This window comes from Pipistrellus hanaki (genome assembly GCF_964339955.1).
Source record: "Pipistrellus hanaki genome assembly, chromosome: 11".
Classification (NCBI taxonomy): Eukaryota; Metazoa; Chordata; class Mammalia; order Chiroptera; family Vespertilionidae; genus Pipistrellus; species Pipistrellus hanaki.
This window is the reverse complement of record NC_140513.1, coordinates 28,727,428-28,751,273: the sequence shown is the minus strand read 5'-3', so window position 1 is coordinate 28,751,273 and position 23,846 is coordinate 28,727,428. Positions and strand designations below refer to the sequence as shown.

General features: G+C 38.6%; 1 protein-coding gene across 8 annotated transcripts in view; it reads right to left on the bottom strand.

The window, feature by feature from the left end:
• Nucleotides 1-23,846, bottom strand: part of TUT7 (terminal uridylyl transferase 7) — a 61,128-nt gene that overhangs the window by 18,251 nt on the left and 19,031 nt on the right. For all 8 annotated transcript variants that reach the window (XM_084897931.1, XM_084897932.1, XM_084897933.1 and 5 more), the window contains exons 11-25: nt 22,376-22,528; nt 19,050-19,227; nt 16,341-17,377; nt 15,408-15,558; nt 14,264-14,350; nt 13,345-13,445; nt 11,466-11,523; nt 8,346-8,449; nt 6,567-6,656; nt 6,048-6,161; nt 5,324-5,401; nt 4,535-4,712; nt 2,762-2,809; nt 2,591-2,682; nt 768-883 (exon numbers count right to left, since the gene is read on the bottom strand). In XM_084897931.1, coding sequence (XP_084754057.1) covers nt 768-883; nt 2,591-2,682; nt 2,762-2,809; nt 4,535-4,712; nt 5,324-5,401; nt 6,048-6,161; nt 6,567-6,656; nt 8,346-8,449; nt 11,466-11,523; nt 13,345-13,445; nt 14,264-14,350; nt 15,408-15,558; nt 16,341-17,377; nt 19,050-19,227; nt 22,376-22,528 — 2,585 coding nt within the window. The remainder of the gene's footprint in view (nt 1-767; nt 884-2,590; nt 2,683-2,761; nt 2,810-4,534; nt 4,713-5,323; nt 5,402-6,047; nt 6,162-6,566; nt 6,657-8,345; nt 8,450-11,465; nt 11,524-13,344; nt 13,446-14,263; nt 14,351-15,407; nt 15,559-16,340; nt 17,378-19,049; nt 19,228-22,375; nt 22,529-23,846) is intronic.

Genomic DNA, 23,846 nt, shown 5'->3' with positions numbered 1-23,846 from the left:
ACCAACCTGAGTAGGTCACCATAGCAATATTAAGGTGTACAAGTGAAACTGTGTGCAAGTGAAAGGGTCTTGGAGTCTGAGACACTGTCAGTGAGTCCCAATCTCAACGTAGCACACCTCAGTTATTGTACATCAGAAGTGTAATTGGCATCCTGAAGGAACCAATTGTACTTTTCATTGACTGAAATCATTCTGAACTTCCCACCGCTGTAAAAAGGGAAGCATTTTGTTCTCCTCTTTTTTCTTCCATCCCAGCTGGAGAGGCCGATAACCAAATGATTAGTGCCATGACCAGAATTAGGAAAAGGGACCAAGCCTGAGATACTGTCACTGTTACAATGGAGTCAATTCTCATTATCTGTATATAAAGCCATATATATATATATATTTAAAATATTTTATTGATTTTTCAGAGAGGAAGGGAGAGGGATAGAAAGTCAGAAACACCGATGAGAGAGAAACATCGATCAGCTACCTCCTGCACACCCCTCACTGCGGATGTGCCAGCAACCAAGGTACATGCCCTTAACTGGAATCGAACCTGGGACCTTCAGTCCGCAGGCCAACGCTCTATCCACTGAGCCAAACCGGTTTTGGCTGTAAGGCCATATTTTAAATCACCTCATTTTCATTATAAAAAACCTAAAATTTACGTGAGAACTGCTGAATTTCCTATGACTTTATTTTCTGTTTCAACAGAACTTCATTTAAAAAGTGGTACGTTAAGAGCATAAAATCAAAACCAACTCTTTTGAACATTTACTTACCTTCTCCTCAAAGGACAGTCTTTCATGAAGTGTCCAATTTTCCCACAAATTCGGCAACATCTGTCATTTGGGGCCAGCTCTCCTTCAGTTAGCACATCTGGATCGAAAAAGTATTCCTAGAAAAACATAAATATATACAAACGTGAACTATTACTATGAGATCAAAACTCAAAAACTAACCCGACAGCAATCAGGTATCTTATACCTGAACATCAACATTATCATAAACTTAATAAATATTATTTATACTGAGTAATTTCAAATCTAAAACCATTATGAAGTCAAGTCAGAATAATTTTACCTAAATTCCAATTTTATGTAGTTCTTTCCATCCTGCAACTGTTTATCCTTAACCACAAAGGTAGCTTACTACCCCCCCCCCCCCCCCCCCCACACACACACACACACACACTTCTAAATAAGAGCATCACATTCCCCAGGGGCAGCTGAGTCCAGGTACAAAGGCTTCTGTGCTCTAAAAAAAAGAAAAGCTAACACCTAATGAATTGAGGAACATGATTTGCATATACAGGTTACAGAGAGAGAAAAAAAAGGCTATATGCTATTTCATAGTGGATTCTGAAGGGAAATATCAGAAGAAAGGAAAGACAATGGTTTGGGCTTGAGCCTCTTTACCAGTGAAATTAAGGTGGGGGACCAGCAGCACCAGCATCACCTGAGAGCTTGTAAGAAATGCAAAGTCCTCCTGAATCAGAATCTGCATTTAACAAAATCCCTAAGTGATATGTTTGGACAAGTTTCAGAAGCACTGACCGACTACCACAGCAATATCTATAACGAGATGCACACATGTAATCAAATGCTGAATATGGCTGCACACCAAACAGTTAAGGTTCATTAAAAGTGTATTCAGAAGATTAATGCATAAAAATAATAACTTTATTTTAAACATAAAACCCTCTAGTTCTCCTCTAGCCGGTGTGGCTCAGTTGGTTGGAGCATCATCCCATGCGCTGAAGCGTTGACAGTTCGATTCCTGATCAAGTCACATACCTGGGTTTCAGGTTTGATACTTAGACAGGAGGCAACTGATTGATGTTTTTCTCATATATGTTTCTCTCTCCCCCTTGTCCTCCTCTCTTAAATCAGTAAAATATATCCTTGGGTGAGAATAATAATATTAATTAAAAAACCATGTAGCTTCTAACCCTCTTTTTTCTCACTGATATACGTTATCTTTATAAAGCAATTTTGTTTTGTTTTTAACGGATGTGGCTCAATAGAAACCTGAGCATTATATAAGAACAGACAGTTCTACCGTGTTTCCTCGAAAATAAGACATCCTCCGAAAATAAGACCTAGCGCAACTTTGGGAGAAAAAACTAATATAAGACACTGTCTTATTTTCGGGGAAACAGGGTAGTACAGGCAGCACCATCCCATTAAGGGATGTATTACTTTTTGCAAGTACAGTAATAAACAAACAAAGGAAGTCTAGACTTCATATGGATGCCCTTAGGCATGTGCAAACTGTTTGGCTGAGGCTGGCCTGGAGCTCAATTTTGGTGGCACAGCAATGCCACCTATACGTGTATCCAAGGAAAAGCAGCACCAAAATTATAAATCTTCTCAACCAACCTCCAGCTCTGGCTATTTCTCCTGTACTCCTGATGAATTGTCTCAGAGCTGGGATGTTTTAGAAAGGATTTTTAGGGATTTGCGTTGTAATTGTTCATCTTGGTGGCTAGACTCACCAGATATTCCAAGTATTTAAGTTATCACTGAAGTAATGTGTACAAATTAAATGCTTAATACGGGCTTTCAGAATTGTTTTTATTTTTTTATGTCCAACAGATGCTTACCATTTTTGAGGCGTAGTCCTTTGGTAATCCTTTGACTGGAATACCAAATACTCTTCTACCATTAATAAATGCTTTCATTATAAAATTGGTCACTAAAAAGCAAAGAATAAGAGCTCAGGTAGGTGAATTAAAAAGAGATCACATGAATATTTATAAACAAAGTTAACTTACTTTTCCTTGATAATCCAGCTCCAAGATTATGATTCAAATCAAAGGGATCTAAGTAAAAAAAAAAAATGAGAATAAGATAATCAAAAAGAAAATGCCAATATTCATACAATAAATGGTTTATATAACAAGAAAGTGTTACATAATTTATCATTATTAAAAGTGTTACATAATTTATATTATTAAATAACTACCTTTTTAATGATCTTCAAATTTGTTATATAGTTAGGTGACATATATTCCTAACTGTAAGGCAAGTTTTTTCTCAAAAGTGTCCATCAGAAAAGAGGATGTTGCTTTATATTTGAATTCTTATAAAATCTTTCACATTATGAGGAGTTGCTTTATTTTGAACAAGAAAATACTATGTGGAGAAGACTAACATTAGCCTGACATTATTTAATACTAGTTTTTGAAGGCATATAGAGGTCACAAATATATTTAAAAGATTTTAGATTTTAGAATTAAATGTTCCTGCCAATTAACAAGCTTTTAAAGTATCACTTTAGAAAATAATTCTTCATGGATATCACAGAATGAATTCATGTGATAAATTAAAACACACACAGGCAACAGCTACTTGGATCTCAATTTCTAGTAACGGCTTCAGATAAGCATTCCCATACGATCTTAAATATTTCCACTCAAACATCTTAGATGAGTGGATATCTGTTGGGTCCTGGAACACTATTTGTTAGATGATCCAGAAAGTGGTAGGAAGGATAGAAAGCTGCTGATGTCAAAGATATATGTGGGATCTGAATAAACTGGTTCATAAAATAAATGGGGATAAATCATGCTTTCTAAATCAAAATACTTTATAAATGATTTACAATAAACTTACACACATAATTCATAAGTGAAACCTAATGTGTAGATATTTAATTATTTCCTGTAAATGCTTAAAAACTTATTCAAGAAAGCAAAAAACACAAGAAAACAAAAACCACCCCAAAATCTTTTTTATTTTTCGGGGGGGGGGGGGGGGGGGGAGAAGGAATCAACCCATTGTGATTTGATTTTCATTTCACATATTTTTACATTATAAGAGTATCAATAGGTAGATGAAAGTTTAACAAAGAGCAGCAATTTTCAACCTGAGTTGCCATGTGAGCTTTAAAACATGCAATACTTGTCTTAGTCAGGGGGACTGATCCCTTTTCCCTGAGACTGTCAAATAAAAATATGACAACAGCCTACACAACAATAGCCATTCAATGTGAATGAGTCAAAATTTTAACAATTTATTTTTTGCCAAATTGACAACAAAAATATGTTTTTTGGAGTGCTGCAGAATTTTAGTAATTAGCTTATGTGTGCCATGAGATGAAAAAGGTTGAAAATCGCTGACCTAGAATAACACATTATTTAGGTGTTATAACTCCTGATAGGTAAAAGCCCTCCATTAATAGCAAATAAAGATGTTGAAAATGCACTCTTATTAGGAAGGTTCTAAAAGTCCCACTTATTTAGAAGCTGAAATAAATAACAGCTTATTTATTTGTCTTCTTCTCCACTAAGCGTTCAATGATAGTAAAAGATCTGTCATGGTGACCAAAGATGTAATGTGGGAGGCTCCACATAAAGGCACCAATCATTTAAAAATAAGTGTTTCGGGGGAAGCAGATGCCTCCACTGGATGCAGGCAGTAACGGGGTGTGCACTGTGCACCCCAATCAGTGGCTCCGGGCTGCCCTCCTGGAGAGATGAAGAACGATGCCCTCCTAATTCAAACTCTATATTCTATGTACCTTTAAGTTTTAATTTTATTTGTACCTTCAATAACAATGTATTTTGAGGTCCACTGTTTCTTAAAAGTTGTAACCAGACTTTTTCTTCTGATGCTAATAACATGTTCTTTAAAATCAAAGTCCTCTGTGTAGAAACGAAGAAGTCCCAACCAGAGCTGCCCAACACTTTCTTTATTTTTTCCATATTCGGGCCAATAGGTGGGCTAGAAACAGAAGAAAACAAGGGATAACATGCCCTATAGTAAAGTGTTAACGTCAATATTCACTTGTATCTTACGAAGTAAATATGGACTTATTTCTAATTAACTAGAGTTTAAATACATTTTAAAATACCACCTACATGAGTTTATTAATCTTCAGCCTATGACTTGGAGATAGGGAGAGCTCAGGGTTTTAATATCAAACCTCAGAATGCATGTTAGTGGAAGAATCTTGAAATAAACTTTAAGAGCCTTGGTGATGATTAAAAATCTTTCCAAGCTGTGTACAAAAATCACAGAACAAATATTCGTTTATTTGGAAAAAAATACCAAATTATTTGAAATTATTAGGCATTAAAAAACCTAGATATAGTCCCTAAAAGCTCACCTGGCTTAAAAATGTTTTCAACTTCAAAGGAAGCATCTGTATATGTTAGTTTTTTGTTGTGTGTGTGTGTGTGTGTGTGTGTGTGTGTGTGTGTTTTTAACTATCATAATATAAATATAGCAAATGACAATTCAGTTTTTGACTATCTTTCTATACTACAGCATAGTATAGCTAACTTTTAGTCAAGGATGTAAGAAAAAAAAATCTTTACTATTAAAATACGTACCAGTTCATCTATTTGATCAAAAAAATAAATATTCCAGCCATCAACAAATATTTCAGGTTTCTTTTCACCTTTGTATATCTGCAATTAATTTTTAAATTATTAGTATGGATTACAAACTTAATGCACTGATACAAAAATTTTAGAAAAATTGTTAAAATTTTAACTACAAAACTAGAGAACTTTAAAAAATATATATATTTTAATTGATTTCAGAGAAATAGAGAGGGGAAGAGAGATAGATAGAAACATTAATGATGACAGAGAATCACTGATTGGCTGCCTCCTGCACAATGGGAATTGAGCCCATAACCTGGGCATGTGCCCTGACTGGGAATAAAACCATGACCTGATTCGGATTCATAGGTCGATGCTCAAGCACTGAACCATGCTGGATGGGCTACAACCAAAGAATTTTTGAGAAGAAGACTCAAAATATCACCCAGCTTTACAGGTAAGAAATAGAATTATTTTATTTTTTTAAATATATTTTATTGATTTTTTACAAAGAGGAAGAGAGAGAGAGAGAGAGAGAGAGAAAGAGTTAGAAACAGTGATGAGAGAGAAACACTGATCAGCTGCCTGCTGCACACCGCCCACTGGGGATGTGCCCGCAACCAAGGTACATGCCCTTGACTGGAATCGAATCTGAGACCTTTCAGTCCACAGTCCGACGCTCTATCCACTGAGCCAAACCAGGTAGGGCTAGAATTTACTTTATTAATACCTCTTGAAGGACAGGAATGACTGGTGGATTCCTCTGCTGGAGAAAATATAGCACCATAAGTGTGTATGCATATGATGATAAGCTGCCTCTGGATGCATCACCAATATCACACATCTGGAGGGAAGGAAAACAAGGAACACAAAGGAAAGATTACCAATGTTTTCTGCTTGTAGCTATTCTATTATCACTAAAAGTAAGTGCTTCTACAAGGCATTAATAGAATAATCACATTTTCAAATGCTAAAATATTCCAACAAAACCAAATAAGAAAAAAAAAAACCCCAAAACAACCCCAAATAAAACAAAGGACCCAACAAAGCATTGAAACAATTAGTCATAGCAAGATCAGATAATCATGTAAAATTTAAGACAAAATTTTAGCTTGCTGAGTATGGCTTCCCAAATAGTTAAAAGAAGCGTTTGACATGGCTAGTCTTTAAAAAAAGAGAGACATGTTTTCAACAAGGTCTGAAGATGCAATAATATTTCCTGAAAAGGTAAAACTGAAAGCACACTCACCTTTGTAAAAACTTTCATGGTATAGCATAAATATTTCACTCTTTGATCAATGGCTGAATAAGCAGATAAGAGCCTTGTGTTATGAAGGGCCTGTTAAAAAGGAAATTATACTATAAGGCTATTTTAGAAGAAAAATTTTAAGATAGAATATTCTGAAAAGACTTATACTGTAATTCATTTTAGAATAAATATACTTAGACTAAAACTAGTATTTCTTTCCCCCAAATAAGCTTCAATAATTTAAGAGATAATAATGAAGAATTGTAAATGACATTTGATTTCATGATTTCCATTACGTTAATACTAGAGGACCCAGTGTGCTTCAGTGGGGTCCCTTAGCCTGGCATGTGCCCTCTTGCAATCTGGGACCCTCGGGGGATGTCGGAGTGCTGGTTGCGGGGATCGGGCCGAAACCAGCAGTCTGATATCCCCTGAGGGATACAGTAGTGCCAGAAGCGACAGGGGACTGGGGAGGGCTCTGAGTCCAAGCCCAGGCAGGGCGCTGCACTACTCCCGCTCATCCTGGCCCCACTGTACCTGCTCCCGCCGCAGGAGAGGCTTGTACTGCCGAAGCTGTGCTCGCCAGCCATAAGCCCAGCATCTGGCACCTGTTGGTCAGCTGAGTGGCACTCCTGCTGTGGGTGTGCACTGACTACCAGGGGACAGCTCCCACATTGAGCATTTGCTCCCTGGTGGTCAGTGCGCATCATAGCGACTGGTCAAACAGTCACTTAAGAGTTTTATATATATAGACTAGTTGTCCTGCACACGAATTCGTGCACCAGTACCTCTTTGTGGGGCCTGGCCACTCTGCACCTGCTACCCAGAGGCTCTCAAGGGCTCACAGGCCTATCCACGGAACATGTGCCTCGTTGCTGTGTTGATGAAGCAAGCATTCTGCCAGGCCGCTCACACTGCCTGCTCTCAGTGGCTGCCCGCCCCCCCCACCTCCCCGGACTTGGGAACTCTGACAGGGCTGAGAGGACTGGGCGCCGCCATCTTTGTGATGAGTGACAGTTAATTTGCATATTACCCTTTTATTAGATAGGATGTCCTTAGTGTGAACATTCCTAAAAAATAAGGGCTTTAAAATAATCAGTTTCCTGAATATAATGAACAACTTAAACTGATGAACAAAAATAAATTCAGAGATACAGAAACATTGAACAGACCAGTGAAACCTAAGAGGGAAGGTGTGTGTGTGTGTGTGTGTGTGTGTGTGTGTGTGTTTTTAAAAGATCAACCAAAGGACTTATTTATATGTATGCATAGAAGCATAACCAATGGACACAGATAGTAAGGGAGAGGGTGAGATCATGTGCAAAGGGGTGGGAGCAGCTGGGGAGAGTCAATGGGGGAAAAAAGGAGACATTTGTAATATTGCAACAATAAAAATTTAAATAAAATTAAAAAAATCAGTTTCCTGCAAATAGATCCTGTCCTGGCACTGCCCTTCCTGTCCTGGCACTGCCCTTACGGGCCAGAGAGGTACCATTAAGCCCTGAAAACAAACCAAGTGTGAAACACACACACACACACACACACACACACACTCCAAAAAAGTTCAAGCCAAACAAAAGCGCCTGTCACTCTGACCTAATTTTAAATGAATATTAATATTAACTAAATTCTCTGTTATACCCCCAGCCTCAGATCACTGCCAGGCACAGAGCAAGCACTAATAACTACTGAAAGAATAAATGCAATGGAATGAATGGCTTAAGAGACATCTGTTTCCATTAATCTCTCTAGAGAAACCATTTAGAAAGTATATCTTACCAATGTGTTATACAAACTGATGTCCACTTCCAGACCACTTCTCAAATGGTAGAACTTTACAATTGGCACCTTTGCTGTTGTAATAGGCAAGATGTTTCTCAGACCTAGGTTGAAACAAGAGAATATCATTAAATACAGCTGGGCATGGAAGCTTTTATGTGAACACTAGAGGCTCGGTGCATGGATTTGTGTACTCGTGGGGTCCCTCAGCCTGACCTGCTCCCTCTCGCGATCCAGGAATCCTTGAGGGATGTCAGATCTATGGGGCCGGAGGGGAAATAGCAATCTGACATCCATATCCCTGCTCACCAGCCATGAGTCAGCTTCTGGCAGTGACACTCCCGCTGTGGAAGCACACTGACCATGAGGGGGCAGATCCTGTGTTGAATGTCTGCCCCCTGGTAGTCAGTGCGAGTCATAGCAACCATAGGCTTTTATATATAGACTGGAGGCCTGGTGCATGAAATTTGTGCATGGGGGAGGGGTGTCCCTCAGTGCAGCCTGTACCACCTCCAATCTGGGACCCCTCGAGAGATGCCCGACTACCCACTAGGATTGGGCCTCAACAGGCAGTCAGATATCCCTCTCACAATCCAGGACTGCTGGCTCCAAACCACTCACCTGCCTGCCTGCCTGCCAGATTGCCCCTAACTGCTTCTGCCTGCCAGCCTGATCACTCTCTAACCATTCCCCTGCCAGCCTGATTGATGCTCAATTGTTCCTTTGCCAGCCTGATTGCCTGTAAATGCCCTCCCCTGCAGGCCTGCTTACCCCTAACTGCCCTCCCCTGACAGCCTGGTTGCCCCCAACTTCCCTCCCCTGCAGGCCTGGGTTCCCCAACTGCCCTCCCCTGCAGGCCTGGTCACCCCCAACTGCCTTCCTCTGCAGGGCTGATTGCCCCCAAATGCCCTCCCCTGCTGGCCATCTCTTGCCGGCTATTTTGTGTCCACATGGGGGCAGCCATCTTATATGTTGGAGAGATGGTTAATTTGCATATTACCCTTTTATTAGATAGGATATCAGTATAATATGGATGTGAACTTAACTATTGTTATTCCACTTTACAGATGAGTACTGAGTGCTAATAGTAAGGCTGAGTGACTTTCTGAGATCACACAGCCAGCAAGTGGGGAAGCCAAGATTTAAAACCAGAAAGTTGATTCTAGACCCCCCCAACTACTTTGCTATATTGCCTCCAAAGTAGACAGCCTTTTCTCCACCTATTTTCCATTTTAGAACTTGACACTGTAAATGTTAAGGACATTTATAAGCCCATCCTCTAGAACACATGTGTCAAACACAAGGCCCGCGGGCCAAATTCAGCCCGCCAGGCCTTGCAATGTGGCCCGCACCGCGCTGTCACGCTGTCAGTTTATGACATTGTCAGTTTATGACTGTTCAGTAAACCATTCGGCCCGCAATTTAGGCTGGATTTTAGATTTTGGCCCCTTCTCTGATTGAGTTCGACACCCCTACTCTAGAACTTATTCACAGCACATTATCCTGGTTTATTTTATACCAATGGCTTCTTTTTCAGTGTCCTCCTTAATTTCTACACACAGAAATTAAAGTGCAATCCTCAACTCCTCTAAACAACAATTCCCTTGGCCTCTCCACTTTTCTCTTTCTTGGCTTCTCTACTTCTCTCTCATTAAGGCTTTCAATGCAAAACTTCTATTTTGTCCTACAATCCTGATTTGACAACTCCATGTTTTTAGTTTCTTACTAGAGTGATACCTCTTGAAGAGTATACGTTCATGGCAAACTAAACGCCTTCACACTGGTGTTTTCTGCAAATATTCCCATTTCCCAAATACCCAGACATCAGCCTAAACCCTTATTTCCTATTTATAGGTACCAAATCTAAGACATTTTTCTTTGGAATCTCTGATCTTTTTTTCCTTTCTGACCACTTGGACCTGGATAAGGTCTCTCTGCTCTGTCACTTAGGTTATGCCCTCCAAAAGAGACAATGCTAGTTGCCTAAAAAGCTTGTTATGCTTTTCCTGGTTCTTCCTCTCCTGCAGAAACTTCAGTGGCTTAATATCTACAGACTTTACCTTACCTCCTCATAGTTTCCACTTGAAACTCCTCTCTATATGTATCAATCTTCTCACTGTTCTCCAAAATATACTATATTCCATTTTAAGGAAAGACTTCTCTTCCTACTCTTTTCAAATCATATTTGTCATCATTTGAGATCAGAACAAGCCCATCTTTTCCACAAACCTCTTCTATGCAACGATTTCCCACTTTTTCCTCAGAAGTTATTTAATATTTACTAATATTAATGAGACACCAATTCTGCAAATATATAAATAAGCCACGATTCTGTTTTATTGGCATTAGTATATTCTAACTATGCAAAATACTGATTTGGCTTAGTGGACAGAGCATAGATAGGTCTGCAGATAAAGGGGCCCAGGTTCGATTCCAGTCAAGGGCATATGCCCAGGTTGCAGGCTCCATCCCCAGTAGGGGGCGTGCAGGAGGCAACCAATCAGTGATTCTCTCTCATCATTGATGTTTCTCTCTCTCTCCCTTCCTCTCTGAATAAAAAAAAAAATAATAAATAAATAAAATAAAAAAGGGGGGGGTGGTTCTTTAAAACAGAAAAAGAAAATATTTAAAAAAATATATATATTTTATTGATTTTTTTTTTTTTTTTTTTTTTTTTTTACAGAGAGGAAGGGAGAGAGCGAGCTAGAAACGTCGATGAGAGAGAAACATCCACCAGCTGCCTCTTGCACACCCCCCACCGGTACAAGGTACATGCCCTTGACCGGAATCGAACCCGGGACCTTCAGTCCACAGACCGACGCTCTACCACTGAGCCAAACCGGTTTCGGCAGAAAAAGAAAATATTTTTAGGACTCTCTTCCTCTCTCTCTCAGCCTGCACCCTCTTCCTTTAGGTGTGTCTCTTTCTTTCTTTTTCCTAAGCTCCAACGGCCATTCTTTTGCATCTGTAGCTTGTTTCCTGAGCCCATGCAGCCCAGCTAGCTCACTTCCTCCATGGCTCATTTCTACCTCTGTGATTTTCTAAATAAACTTTTGCTTGTAAATAAATCAATCTATTTCTAGATCTATATTTATAATTAGAAAAAATTTATAGAGATACCTGAATGTTTTTTGAGGACTCTGGCCAATTCTTCAATAGTTCTTACACAGTCCAATCCCTGTAACAAAAATGGCATAAAGTACTGAACCAAAAATGAAACACAGGTTTTTAATCCGATTATATATAGTTTCTATTACCTTCAGAAATAATGAAATTAATTCCAACTCTTCCCCACCCCCCCTTTTAGGTGAGCATTAATTAGTCTACATAGCAAATATCCTAAAGAAACCACCCCTCTCCCAAATACAGCCTACTTACTAATTGCTTTTGGAGACTCAATAGAGTCTGAAATTGGAGCCTCCAGAAAAGTCTCTGAACCAGTGAGGACCTCCATTTTCCCCTCTAGGTAATTATGTCAACAAGAAGTACCCTATGTGCCAGCATAAATAAGAGGAAGTTTCTATGACCTAATTCATTCTGGGTAGTTCTTCATTATAGTTTCATTAAGAGCTGATGAACTGCTGTGGAGAGTGATTAAACTCAGATTATTTTTCCATAGGACTAGACAAAAATGAAAGTCATACAGCAAATATGTACAAAATGAAAGTCATACAGCAAATATGAATATTTCTAATAGATCATACTTAAAAATATTTCGGCTGACCCTTTCCAATATAGGTGTTTCTTTTTTGAAAGTTATATATGTCCCACAATACACTGAAATTTTATTTTAGAAATGCCTTCAAAACTAGTTTATAAATCATTTAAAAATTCCATACTGATGATATACATTAAGGTCATTCTATGTATCGATCCCAGTATTACTTATCTACCTTATTCACTAAAGTTGGGCTAGATAACTTGGCTATTTCCCCAAATCAGATACATCCTCAAAGACAGACTTAAAACTAAGAAAAGGCATAAAAAGATCTTGGGCACCAGCAGCATCACTCATGTGGATATACAGTATTTGGACTGTCAGTAAATATCTTTTTAAGAGTAGGGATTTGGGCTGAAACCGGTTTGGCTCAGTGGATAGAGCGTCAGCCTGTGGACTGAAAGGTCCTGGGTTCGGTTTCGGTCAAGGGCATGTACCTTGGTTGTGGGCACATCCCCAGTAGGGGGTGTGCAAGAGGCAGCTGATCGATGATTCTCTCTCATCAATGTTTCTAACTCTCTATCCCTCTCTCTTCCTCTCTGTAAAAAATCAATAAAATATATTTAAAAAAAAAAAGAGTAGGGATTTGGTACTTCTCAAATTTTATACCTTTTCACAGTATTTTTATTTCATCTTTACTAGAGCTGGCAAACCTTTCATTTTATGAATTATAGTCTGTTGCATCTACTCAGTTCTGCAGTTAGAGTGAAAGTGGCAGTAGAGTATACATAACTGAAGGGGTGTGGCTATGTTCTAATGAAACTGTATTTACAAAACAGGCAGTGGGCAGAATTTAGCCCTTGGACCACAGTGTTTGCTGACTGCTGACATACATGATCTAAGCTGATGTGCATAACAATCTCCTGAAGCAAAAGGACCAGAATTACCATTTCCATTTTGTAGATTATCAACCAAAGACCACATGTATAGGAGCTGGTAAAACCAAATTTGTCTTGAACCCAGGTCACTGGATTACAAATTCAGTACTCTTATCATTATACCACATTTCTGCTTCCTAATCTAAGCCTAGCTGCTATGCCAATGGGAGCCTGGAGAGGTTGGGTTGGCTTTCTAGAATTTCCAGAAGTTGCTTTCAAATTCCCTTTGTACTCCAGGTTGAAAGAATAAGACTTTCTAACCCTTACACCCACTCTAAACTTCTTACTATATTTGGTCAGACAGACTGTGTCCTGAAAATTTGGAAAACACTGAACTATACTGTCAGTCAAACTTATTAAATCACACTGCCACAGCAAATGGAAGTTTATGTGATCACTGTACCTCAGCAGTTTCAAGTCCATTAATTGTCATACAGACGTCAAGATCACTCTGTTTGAACCCAAATCCATTTTTGGAGGAGCCAAACAAGCTCAATTTAGTTCCTGTTAGGGATATAATGAAAAGTAATAACTAATTACCTGATTACATTTAATTTTTGGATCAAAAGGTCCCTCTCATAAATCAAAATACCCAGTTAATTATCCTGTATTAATCACCTAGTTATGTCCTTTTCTAATCAGTCATTTATTATTATTTTTCTCTCAAAAAATAAAATTTACCTTTAAATAAATACAAGTTCTACATGGCATGAAAGATTACCAAGTACCACTTTATTCTTAAATGTAAGGATATTGCCTGGTCAGCATGGCTATCACTGAATGTTGATCTATAAACCATGGTCCAATTCCCTGTCAGGGCACATGCCCACATTGCAAGCTCGATCCCCAATATGGGGTCTGCAGGAGGAAGCAATCAAGGATTCTCTCTCATGACTGACGTTTCTATCTCTCTCTCCCTCTCCTTTCTCTTTGAAATCAATAAAATAAAAAAAAATAAATAAAAAATGTAAGAACATTTTTTGAGGGAAATGTGGATCTCCTAATCATATTTAATACTGTAAGCTTACTACTTTCTAAATAGACTTTTTAGAGGTGTGAACTTTGACTCTAAACATAGTCCTCAATGAAATTCACTTCGAGGAATCTGCTAAGAGAAATCCTACAGGCAGCTGTCCTCTCTGTTGGGAAGCTAGGACTGAGCTGACCAATGGCCATCCTAGGCATGCCACACACTGAAGCCCTGTCCCCATCACTGAGAGATTACGTTCCCTTTCTCAAAATTAACGTGATTGTAACACATGGACACTTTATGAAGGAAGGTCACGCTACCTTTCTTTTCTTAAAGGTAAAAAGTCAGTTACCTGGAAACTCCTGTCTTATGAAACTTTCTAGGTTTTGCCGAATATGTTCACGAGCTTGATCTTCTAAAATAGTCGGAGAAAAATCCTCTGTTTAAAATAAAGAGAAACAATCAGAAAAAATGATGTTCACATTCTCTGAAAACAGGTTTACAGGAAAAAACACCCTAAATTTTGTGTCTTTTCAGTAGAAAGCATGTAAAATAATGAGGATGCCTTTAAAAAAAGATTCTACCACCAAGAACTGCTTCTGAAATAGAAAGTAATCTGAGAAGTACTGCATTTCAGAGTCCCAGCATTCTCTAAAGGGCAGCCTTCAGGGAACTCTTCTAGAGGGCGCACACAAAAGTTTGTGAGGGGGTGTGTGTGTGTGTGTGTGTGTGTGTGTGTGTGTATATATATATATATATATATATATATATATATATAATTTATTTATTTTTTTTTTTTCATTCATTCATCCAAGGAGGACCTACAATTTCCTTTCATAGGTTATAAACTCCAAAAAGGCTTAAATAGTAAATCACTTGTTAAGAATGGTCATCTTTTAGCACAGACACCTCAAGATGTAGCACAGTGATACATCCAGTTCTTCTCTAAGGAGCTGCATCCCATTCTTTTAAAATAGTCTTCTTATTAGAAATTTAAACCTCTACTTAGCAGTGCTTCCCAAAAACCAATGCTTCTTAAAGTGCTGTTATGTAGGCTATTAATTACTGTTAACCAAAAGTATTCTATGCTCAATTTTGGAAATGTGGGATTAAAGAGTTAAATAAATTCTTTACCATAACGTTTATCAAAAGTCTTTATTAAGCTACCGTGCCTGTGCTCTATGAGGGAACAGTAAGTTATTCCCTACTTGACCCGTGAATACTTCTTATCACAAAACACTATTAACTGTACCTAGAAACACGTTTCAAGAAACACCACTTGGGAAACGATAGTACTCTAATCTTAAGCCTTTAAAGACCCTCCTTCCTGTCTTTAACAATTATTTATTATGTATCCCAAATGGAACAGGAGACAAAGAACATTGGACACAATGGGGAACGGAACAGACTAAGTCCCTAAAAGAAGCTAGAAGGTTAGTGATTCAGGTGACTCTTGAGAAAACACCAATTTAACAAATCAAAAGTTAACAACTTACTATAACACTGGATACAAACTTGATCTAGGATAGCTGTAAATTTGGGTGTCAATGGTGGCAAAGGTTCCAACTGGATTCTTTTGAAGTCGTCAGGACATTCCCTCTTTAGATGACCCTCTCGTTTGCATAAACTGCACACTACTGTAGGGGACTACAGGAGGAAGGCAAAGCAAAACAAGACTTAAGATAAAAGTTTATTTGTCAAGTAAAGAAGCCCTACATCTTTTTTTTTTTTTTTTTTTTTTTTTTAAGTACACAGTCTACTCTTCAAATTCCACAGGAATCCTATATAATAAAAGCCTAATATGCTAATGGTATGGTAAAGCAACTCAACCATTCGGTATGATGTGCACAGACAACCAGGGGACAGATGCTCTGGTAGGTAGGTTAGCTTGCGGTTGGGGTCCAGCTGATAGGGACTGGGGGAGATGGGCCAGGCATGCTATGGAGCCCTCCTGCAGTCCCCCCCACTGGCTGGCCAAACTCCTGCGATCCATCCCCGGCCCTGAGAGTACACCGGTGGGGCCCCTCAGCCTGGTCTGCACCCTCTCACAATCCAGGACCCTTCGGGGATGTTGTAGAGCTGGTTTCGGCCAGATCCCACAGGCCAGGCCAAGGGACCCCACTGGTGCATGAATTCGTACATCGGGCCTCTAGTGAAAATAAAAAGTGGAGCCATTCCATGCTATCTGGGATGGGGACACCTGGACGGCATACTCAAGAGGAAAAGGCAGTTATTTTCACTACCAACAGTATTCCCTTTCTCCTGTGCAGATTTCCATGGAACTAAGGAGGCAAGTGGACCAGTACTGGAGTTGTAGACCAACTCATTAACCACTACCAAAATGGGGAGCCCCCTGTTCAAGTATATAAAATTGTAATCACACGTATTACAATTGTTTCCAGTCTCCCAGACTGGCACTGATTACCTACCTTGCCTTTGGTGAAGGTGAGCTTACTAAATTCATAGAAGAAGTTAGATGGATCCATGGTTGAATTTTCTTCACATACATTTTCCTCCTTAAGACTGATTTTATTAAGTTCTGTTAGTAGAGCTCCATCCACATCTTTCCCACATTCTTTCGAGTCTTCACACTTAGACTCGCCTACCTCCTCATCCTCTTCAGATAGGGCATCCTCATCCCCTGATCTGGTGTAGGCATTGTCTAACCCATCTACATTAGCACCATCCTTCTCATCATCTTTTCGGGTAACGCCCTTCTCCTCCTCTTCACCAGAGTGAATGACTCCTGATGTCTGGCCCCCTTTTAAAGGGGCAAAGTGGCTTGGAGAGTCTTCTAGTTCATCAACATCTACGTTATTACCTAAAGTAGCAAATCCATCGCATTCTTTAGCTGTAGAGCTTTGGGAACCTTCTACATCCAAAGTGCAATCTGTCTCAGTATTTCCTGTGCTACCAGAGGTGAAAGGCTCTCCATGTTTGCTACTGTTTAAATCTTGAGCATCAGCAGTCAAAGGATGCTTGCCCTCCCTTCCAATTTTTTTTTCCTCAGCTTTACTTCCAGTTTCTCCATGGTGTACATTAACATCCTCATGATCATCACAAGTAACTTCTACCTTGATACAATCTTTGTTTTCCAGCTGAACATTGATGTCTCTGCTTCCTGTTCTCTTTGCTGGCGGGCTTCCAAAGCTTTCAGCAGTGTCTTTAAGAGTAACTGGCTGTGCCTTGCAGGTAGTTGCAGTTGAACTGGGAGCACTGGGACCTTGAACAACAACTGAGTTTTTGAGTTTATCATTTTTTGCTTGTAAATCTGGATCATGCTTTGCTACTTCTTTAGAATGTCCTGAACATGTAGCAGTACTCAGAGGCTTCGGAAGGCTAGATTTTGTAATTTTGTGTGGAAGAGCAAAATATTTATAGGTTGTTCTTAAACAATGAAGTATGTATTCAAACACAGGTTGACTATTTAGGGTTCTTGCCACATTCCTTTTAACAGAGTAGGGATCTGGAATGAAAAAAAAAAAAAAATCCACTGCATACATATTTTTAAAATTAGCCTGCTCTAGATAAAAATAGACAACAAATGAATAACTATAAAATTCAGCATGTATCTTATCTATGCTTTTAAAAACTTGGAGATGGGAGTATGAAGATTAGAGTTTAAGAACAAAAAGAAATGTTTTCTTAAATATCTGCTCTATGAAGAGAACCCATTCTGTTCTGAACCAGTACCCCTTCCCTATTTTGTTCTATGACTATGGAGGTAAAAAATATGTCCTGAGTGTGGCTCTTGTGCCTGGGGAAGTGAGGGCTTTCTACCAGGTTCCGCTGAGTGCTCTGCCTCCCCACTCAGCCAGGCTGTGTGGTCTGTACAGCTTACCTCCACTCTTCTGCCCTGGGAAGCCCCATCACTGAACTGGCTGAGCTGAATTCAGGGGTGAGAGGGAGGCACCAGGAGACACCACTTCTCTCAATCTTTTCTCCTCCCCTAGACTCCAGCAGGTTAGGCAATTGGCCAGAAGAGCTGAGCCAGAGAAACTGCAGGGAGGGTTTAAAAAGGTGAGATCCCTATGACTGTACAAAGAATTTATGCAAAATGCAAAAAACAAAAAATAAAAACCACCCTCTAATGCAATATAAAGCTTGAAAAAAATCAAGCAAAAATAATCCATTTAGGAGATTCTTTAAAATATTTAAACAAGGAGAAGTAAGATTTCTAGAGAGGTTTCAATTACCTGACTTTGAAAAGCTAAGAGCTAGTCCATTTAATGAAGTCTATGGGGCACATCATCATAAAATAAATAAAAATTTATTTTATTTTAATTTATTTATTTTTAATTCTCACCTGAGGATGTTTTAGAGAGAGGGAGGGAGAAGGGGAGGAAAGTAGGAAAGGAGGGAGGTAAGGAAAGACAGAAGAGACAGAGAGACAGGGAGAGCGAGAGAAAGAGAGAAAAACATCAAGGTGAGAGAGAAACATTGATTGGTTGCTTCTGACCAGGGACTGAACCTGCATCTAGGTATGTGCCCTGACTGGGAATTGAACCCAAAACCTTTTGGTGTATGGGATGACACTCCAACCAACTGAGCCACCCAACCAGGGCCACATCAGTACGTCTTTTAAACAATGTTTTTAATTAAATGAGTCTCACTAGAAAAAGTGTTTTCATTAGTAAGTTCTAAATGTTTCTGCAGATATTCCAAAAATATCTTTTCCATGGTGAGGAATTTAACAAAGAATGTTATTTTGCACGAGAAAAAGTATTATCCTCAACCTCTGTAAAACTAAATAACACCAACAATTCATGAAATGACTCAATTAAAAAATACAGAAATGAGGACATTAAAAGAAGAAAGGGGATTTGTACATCACTGGGAGAAAACTTAAGGGTTCAAGTTTTTAAGCAATTTACAAAGAAAGCAAGGACTTAGCTTTATTTTAGTTGCTTGAGTAAGTAAGATGCATTTATTGCTGCACTTAGAAAATACATTTCAAAACAAAAAGTTTGGTTACTTGTAATGACCACTGTAGTGCATACAAGATCCTATTTGTTTCACGTTTGGGATCAGGCCTACCTTACATGTAGGAACTGAAAAGAGGCTGAAATAAAAAACATGCTGTTAGACAGATACCTTAAAATATAAAAAAGGATTTAAAGATAAACATTTTGGGATACCTTCGATGGCAATGCGCTTTTTGGGCCAATCCTTTGATTCACGAGATATCATTTCTTTGACTCGGATACTTATCACTAAATCAGCCAAATTAAATTCTAAAGCATAGAATCGAAGCAGTTCCACCCAGAGCTGCCCAACTGGCACTGAAGGCTGGTGTTTTAAATCAATTAATGATACCTATTAATCGCAAAGAGAAAACACAGGTATTTCAGATTTTAGCACAATTTTAGCATTCAAAAGCATGAAATTTTTAAAAACCTTAAAAACCTTAGCAAAGATATGAATTTGACAACCATTTAGATAAATCACATTCTAGTTTTAATTTTGCTTGTAGAAAAATAGCATTCTTTCACTACACTGCTGGGATTAGAGTATTTTAAAACCTTGTCAGAATCATAGGAATAGACAGGCAGTTAGTTGTATGTAATCAGATAGTACTCCTAGTTTTGAAGTTTTAATGATAGATGGAGAGAACTGTGCATCTATTTCATTGAGCTCTCCCTGTTTCTGCTTCTGGAGGACACCTTTACAATGTTACACACAGAAATGGGAGGCAGCTAAAGCAGAGAGCAAAAGGAAAAATGCTTCCCTCATTTGCTCTGAGAAGCTACTTAAGCTCACTGAATGTTAAGTGATGTTAAATTAATTGGAAAGTCAAATAACTCTCTATATCAGTTATTATTGTTAGTTTTACATTTACAGACTCTTGACAAGTTGAAATACGCTGTAATGTAATTAATTGGAAAGCACACAGGACTTAGAATAGAAAAAAAAAAGTGTCCAATTCTAATTCTGCCACTTCATAGTTCTTAACTGCTCTGTGACTTAGCTTCTTCATTCCCATTTGGCAGTATAGCACAGTGGCTAAGAGAACTGGCTTTGGAATGAGACACACTTAGGTTTGCAATCCCATTCTGCCATGTGCATGATCCTAGTCAAGGTATATAAGCTGTCCAAGCCTCAGTTTCCTCATGTGAACAATGGGGATCACAGTACCCACCTCATAGGGTTGTTGGGAGGATTGAGTGAGAGAGTGTCTGAAAAGAGCTTAGCACAGTGCCTGGCACACATGTTCAAAAAATGGTCGCTATCATTATCTGCAGAGTAGGGATGATACCACCTATAACACAGGATAGTTATGAGGATTAAATCAGAAACAAGGGAAAGCAGACGTGGTTGCTCTCTGTATTTTTTCACTTAGATAAAATCTTTAAGAACAAGAAATCCATTTATCACTGAAACACAGAGTTACAACTGTAAGATGCTGTTAAGAAGTAATCTAGTTCAACTCCCGTATGTTACAAGAGAAGAAACTGAAGCCAGAGAGTTTACGTGACTTGTCAAAGGTCCCACTGCTTATCAGTGGCAGAATGAGAACAGTCTCCCATCCCAGTACAGTGCTATTTCAATCACACCAAGCAATTTTGAGTTTAGATATCCCTTTCAGAAGTGGCAGCATGATTACTCTCTCCAAATAACATACAGTCTTTAATTGAACTTACAGTATTAGCTTTTCCTTCTAAGGAATAAATTTGTTCCTGATTGCACTTTATTATATCACACTTCAAAACAAGTGGTAGGGTATTTTTATAACTACTACATCTCAACCACACAGGATCTATCTAATAAGACAAAGTCACCCGGTGGATTTACAAAGCAGACCTGGTCGAAAAAAGGAAGTTGTCTAGGTCCCAAACTCTATATAGTTGAGGACACAAAGAAAACCCCCAGAAACTGAAACCCTTATAAAATTTTACATCTTCATCCAGATGGCATATTCAGCATTACTAAGGATTTTTAAGCATCTCACTGAAATGACTTGGTAATACTGTACTATGGAACTTAGATAGACCTTTCATCTATCCAAACTAGTGGTACTTCAGTGTTGTTGTTTTTTTAAAGTAGAGAACACTTTTGTTTTGGCACTGAGTTAAGCATTCTATAAATCAATGACCCTATGAGAGGGTACCAATATCATCCCCATTTTTAGGTGAGGAAACTGGAGCCCACAGAAAGATTACATCACTTGCTCAAGGACACACAAGCTAGGAAGTGGGAGAGCTGGGATACAAATACACATATTCTGGCTCCACAGACTGTGCTCTTATCTACAACTGGAACCATAAATAGGACGAAAGTGTTGCTGTGCTGGTGGCAGCAGAGAAAGACAGGTTCCCCCTCCCCTTCACCCCTCCAGGATTATAGAAAGCAAACTGGAGTATCTATGATTCACCATCACCTCCTCTTTCTAGGCATGGACTAGAAGAGTGACATGACTTACTGGTGTAAAGCTGGGATTAAAATCCTGGTCTCAGAAGTAATTTGAGGATATTATTATCATGTCACCCCCAAGGGTTATAAGGTTGTGGGGTCTGCCCCAATTTTAAAGTATATTTTTATTGATTTCAGAGAGGAAGGGAGAGGGAGAGAGAGATAGAAACATCAATAATGAGAGGCCGAAACCGATTTGACTCAGTGGATAGAACGTCGGCCTGCAGACTGAAAGGTCCCAGGTTTGAGTCCAGTTAAGGGCATGCACCTTGGTTGCTGGCACAACACCAGTGGGGGATGTGCAAGAGGCAGCTGATCGATGTTTCTCTCTCATCGATGTTTCTAACTCTCTATCCCTCTCTCTCTTCCTCTCTGTAAAAAGTCAATAAAATATATTTTAAAAAAATAATAATAATGAGAGAGAACCACTGATTCGCTGCCTCTTGTATGTTCCCCAATGGGATCAAGCCCACATCCCAGGCATGTGTCCTTGACAGGAATCAAACCTGGGACCCTTAAGTCTACAGGCTGATGCTCTATCCACTGAGCCAAATCGGCTAAGGCTGAAATCCTATTCTTATTACTAATATAGTTATACTGTTTAGATTTTTGTTTGTCATTTAAATGGCAATTCTTTCTTTGTGCATAAACGTCCCTGCCCACCCCTAATAGTACGGAAACAAGTTCCTATAATTACTCATTGTTATTTTAATAATCTGAGGTTAACGTTTTATCTGTTTAAACCTCATAATACCATCTATGATCTAAGTACTTGGAGAATAGGTAGGCTTTAGCTTTGAATTCTCAGTATCTTCCATAGTACCCTGCACACAGAACTACGTATTGTACATCAATAACTGTAAATCTAATGTTGTGAATTTTACCTTTTCTCATTACTCATCTACTCAAAGGACTGCACAGACTAGGAAATGAAACATCAATGAAACAGTTAAGATAAGTGAGGAAAGAAGAGAGGACTGATTAATTAATGAACTCTACAATTAATGACAGAATAAAAAATAGATGGTAAAATTAAAAATAAGAGAAAACACACCTGTCCTGTTTTAACAGGTATTTTTTTTTGTGCCTCTTCTTTTGTTGTGCCTGCATCCCCTGTGGCATTATCAATGTATTCCCAGACCACGACATCTTTCTGAATATCTTTTAGGTTGAAGTTGCCTAGTTTATTTAATGAGAATCCTTCAATCTAGAGAAAAATTAGACATACATTATTATAAGATAGAAACAATTTTATATCAATCAGAACACATTAATCCTGAGAGGAATGAGAAGATAACATACTATGGTTCATTAAAAATGTAAAAGGTATCAGCTATGAAATTTTTCTGAGATATTTATAAATTTTTAAAAATATTTTTTTGAAGTAAAAAATAAAGTTTTGATTTGCAAAATAATTTGTGAAATAACTCTTTAGTAAATAAGAGAAGGCAAAATGGCCACAAGTTCTGCAGTAAATCTGTTTGGGATAAAATCTCAGCTCCTGGGGTAGAAGAGGCTATGGGTGGGATAAATGGTGATGGAAGGAGACTTGACCTGGGGTATGAACACACAACATACAGGTGATGTATAATATAACTATACACCTGAAACTCACATAATTTTATTAACCAATGTCACCCCAATAAGTCCAATTAAAAAAAAAGTGAAAAACAAACCTCAGCTCCCTCATGACTTTCTTTAGGTCTCAGGCTTCTGTTAAAAGAGATAACACTAGAACCTCCTTCAAGGGTAGTTGTGACATGAAATAATGGAAATAAAGGATTCAGATACAGGTATGGGATGGAGTAAATGCCAATAAATGTAATAAATTATTTCTACTGATGTTGCTGAAATACAAATTGCTAAAAAACAAAAAACAAAAAACAAAAGTCTGGACTCAAAAGGTCTAAGAAACGTGGACAAATCTGAATACGTTTCTTGAGTGTTCAATGTGATTTATCATAAGCCTTGAAACAGGTATACAATGAATGTGGATTGGGTGATATGGTATACTATTTCCCAAATATATTTCCGTATCAAATGGACTACTATTATACTTTGATTTAGCAGAGTACGTAATCATTCCAGACAGAGAAAGAGAGAGAGATATCATGTTGCTCTCAGTTATAATGGTTTCTTTCAAACTCAGAATGAAATTCACAGCCCTTTCCAGGGCCAAGAGAGGGTCCACATAATCTGGCTCTTTGCTTCTCCTCTGACCCATCTTCCTGACTCACAGTTGATACCCGCTACTTCTTCTGCTTGGAAGGTTCTTTCCCCCAACAATCAGGTAGCCCACTCTCCTTCAAAGCACTCAGGCTCTGCTCAAATATCTTTTTCTCTAAATAGATCCTTCCCTTTCACATTCTGTCCTTCCTCCTTTTTTATTTTTCCTCAAATTACTGCCACTTGATATTTACCTTTCTCACCTCTCTGTATATAGAACTTTGAGGACAAGGACGTTGTTTTGTTCACTGCTCTAACTCTAGCATCTAGAACAGTGCCCAGCACAGGTAAATGCTCAA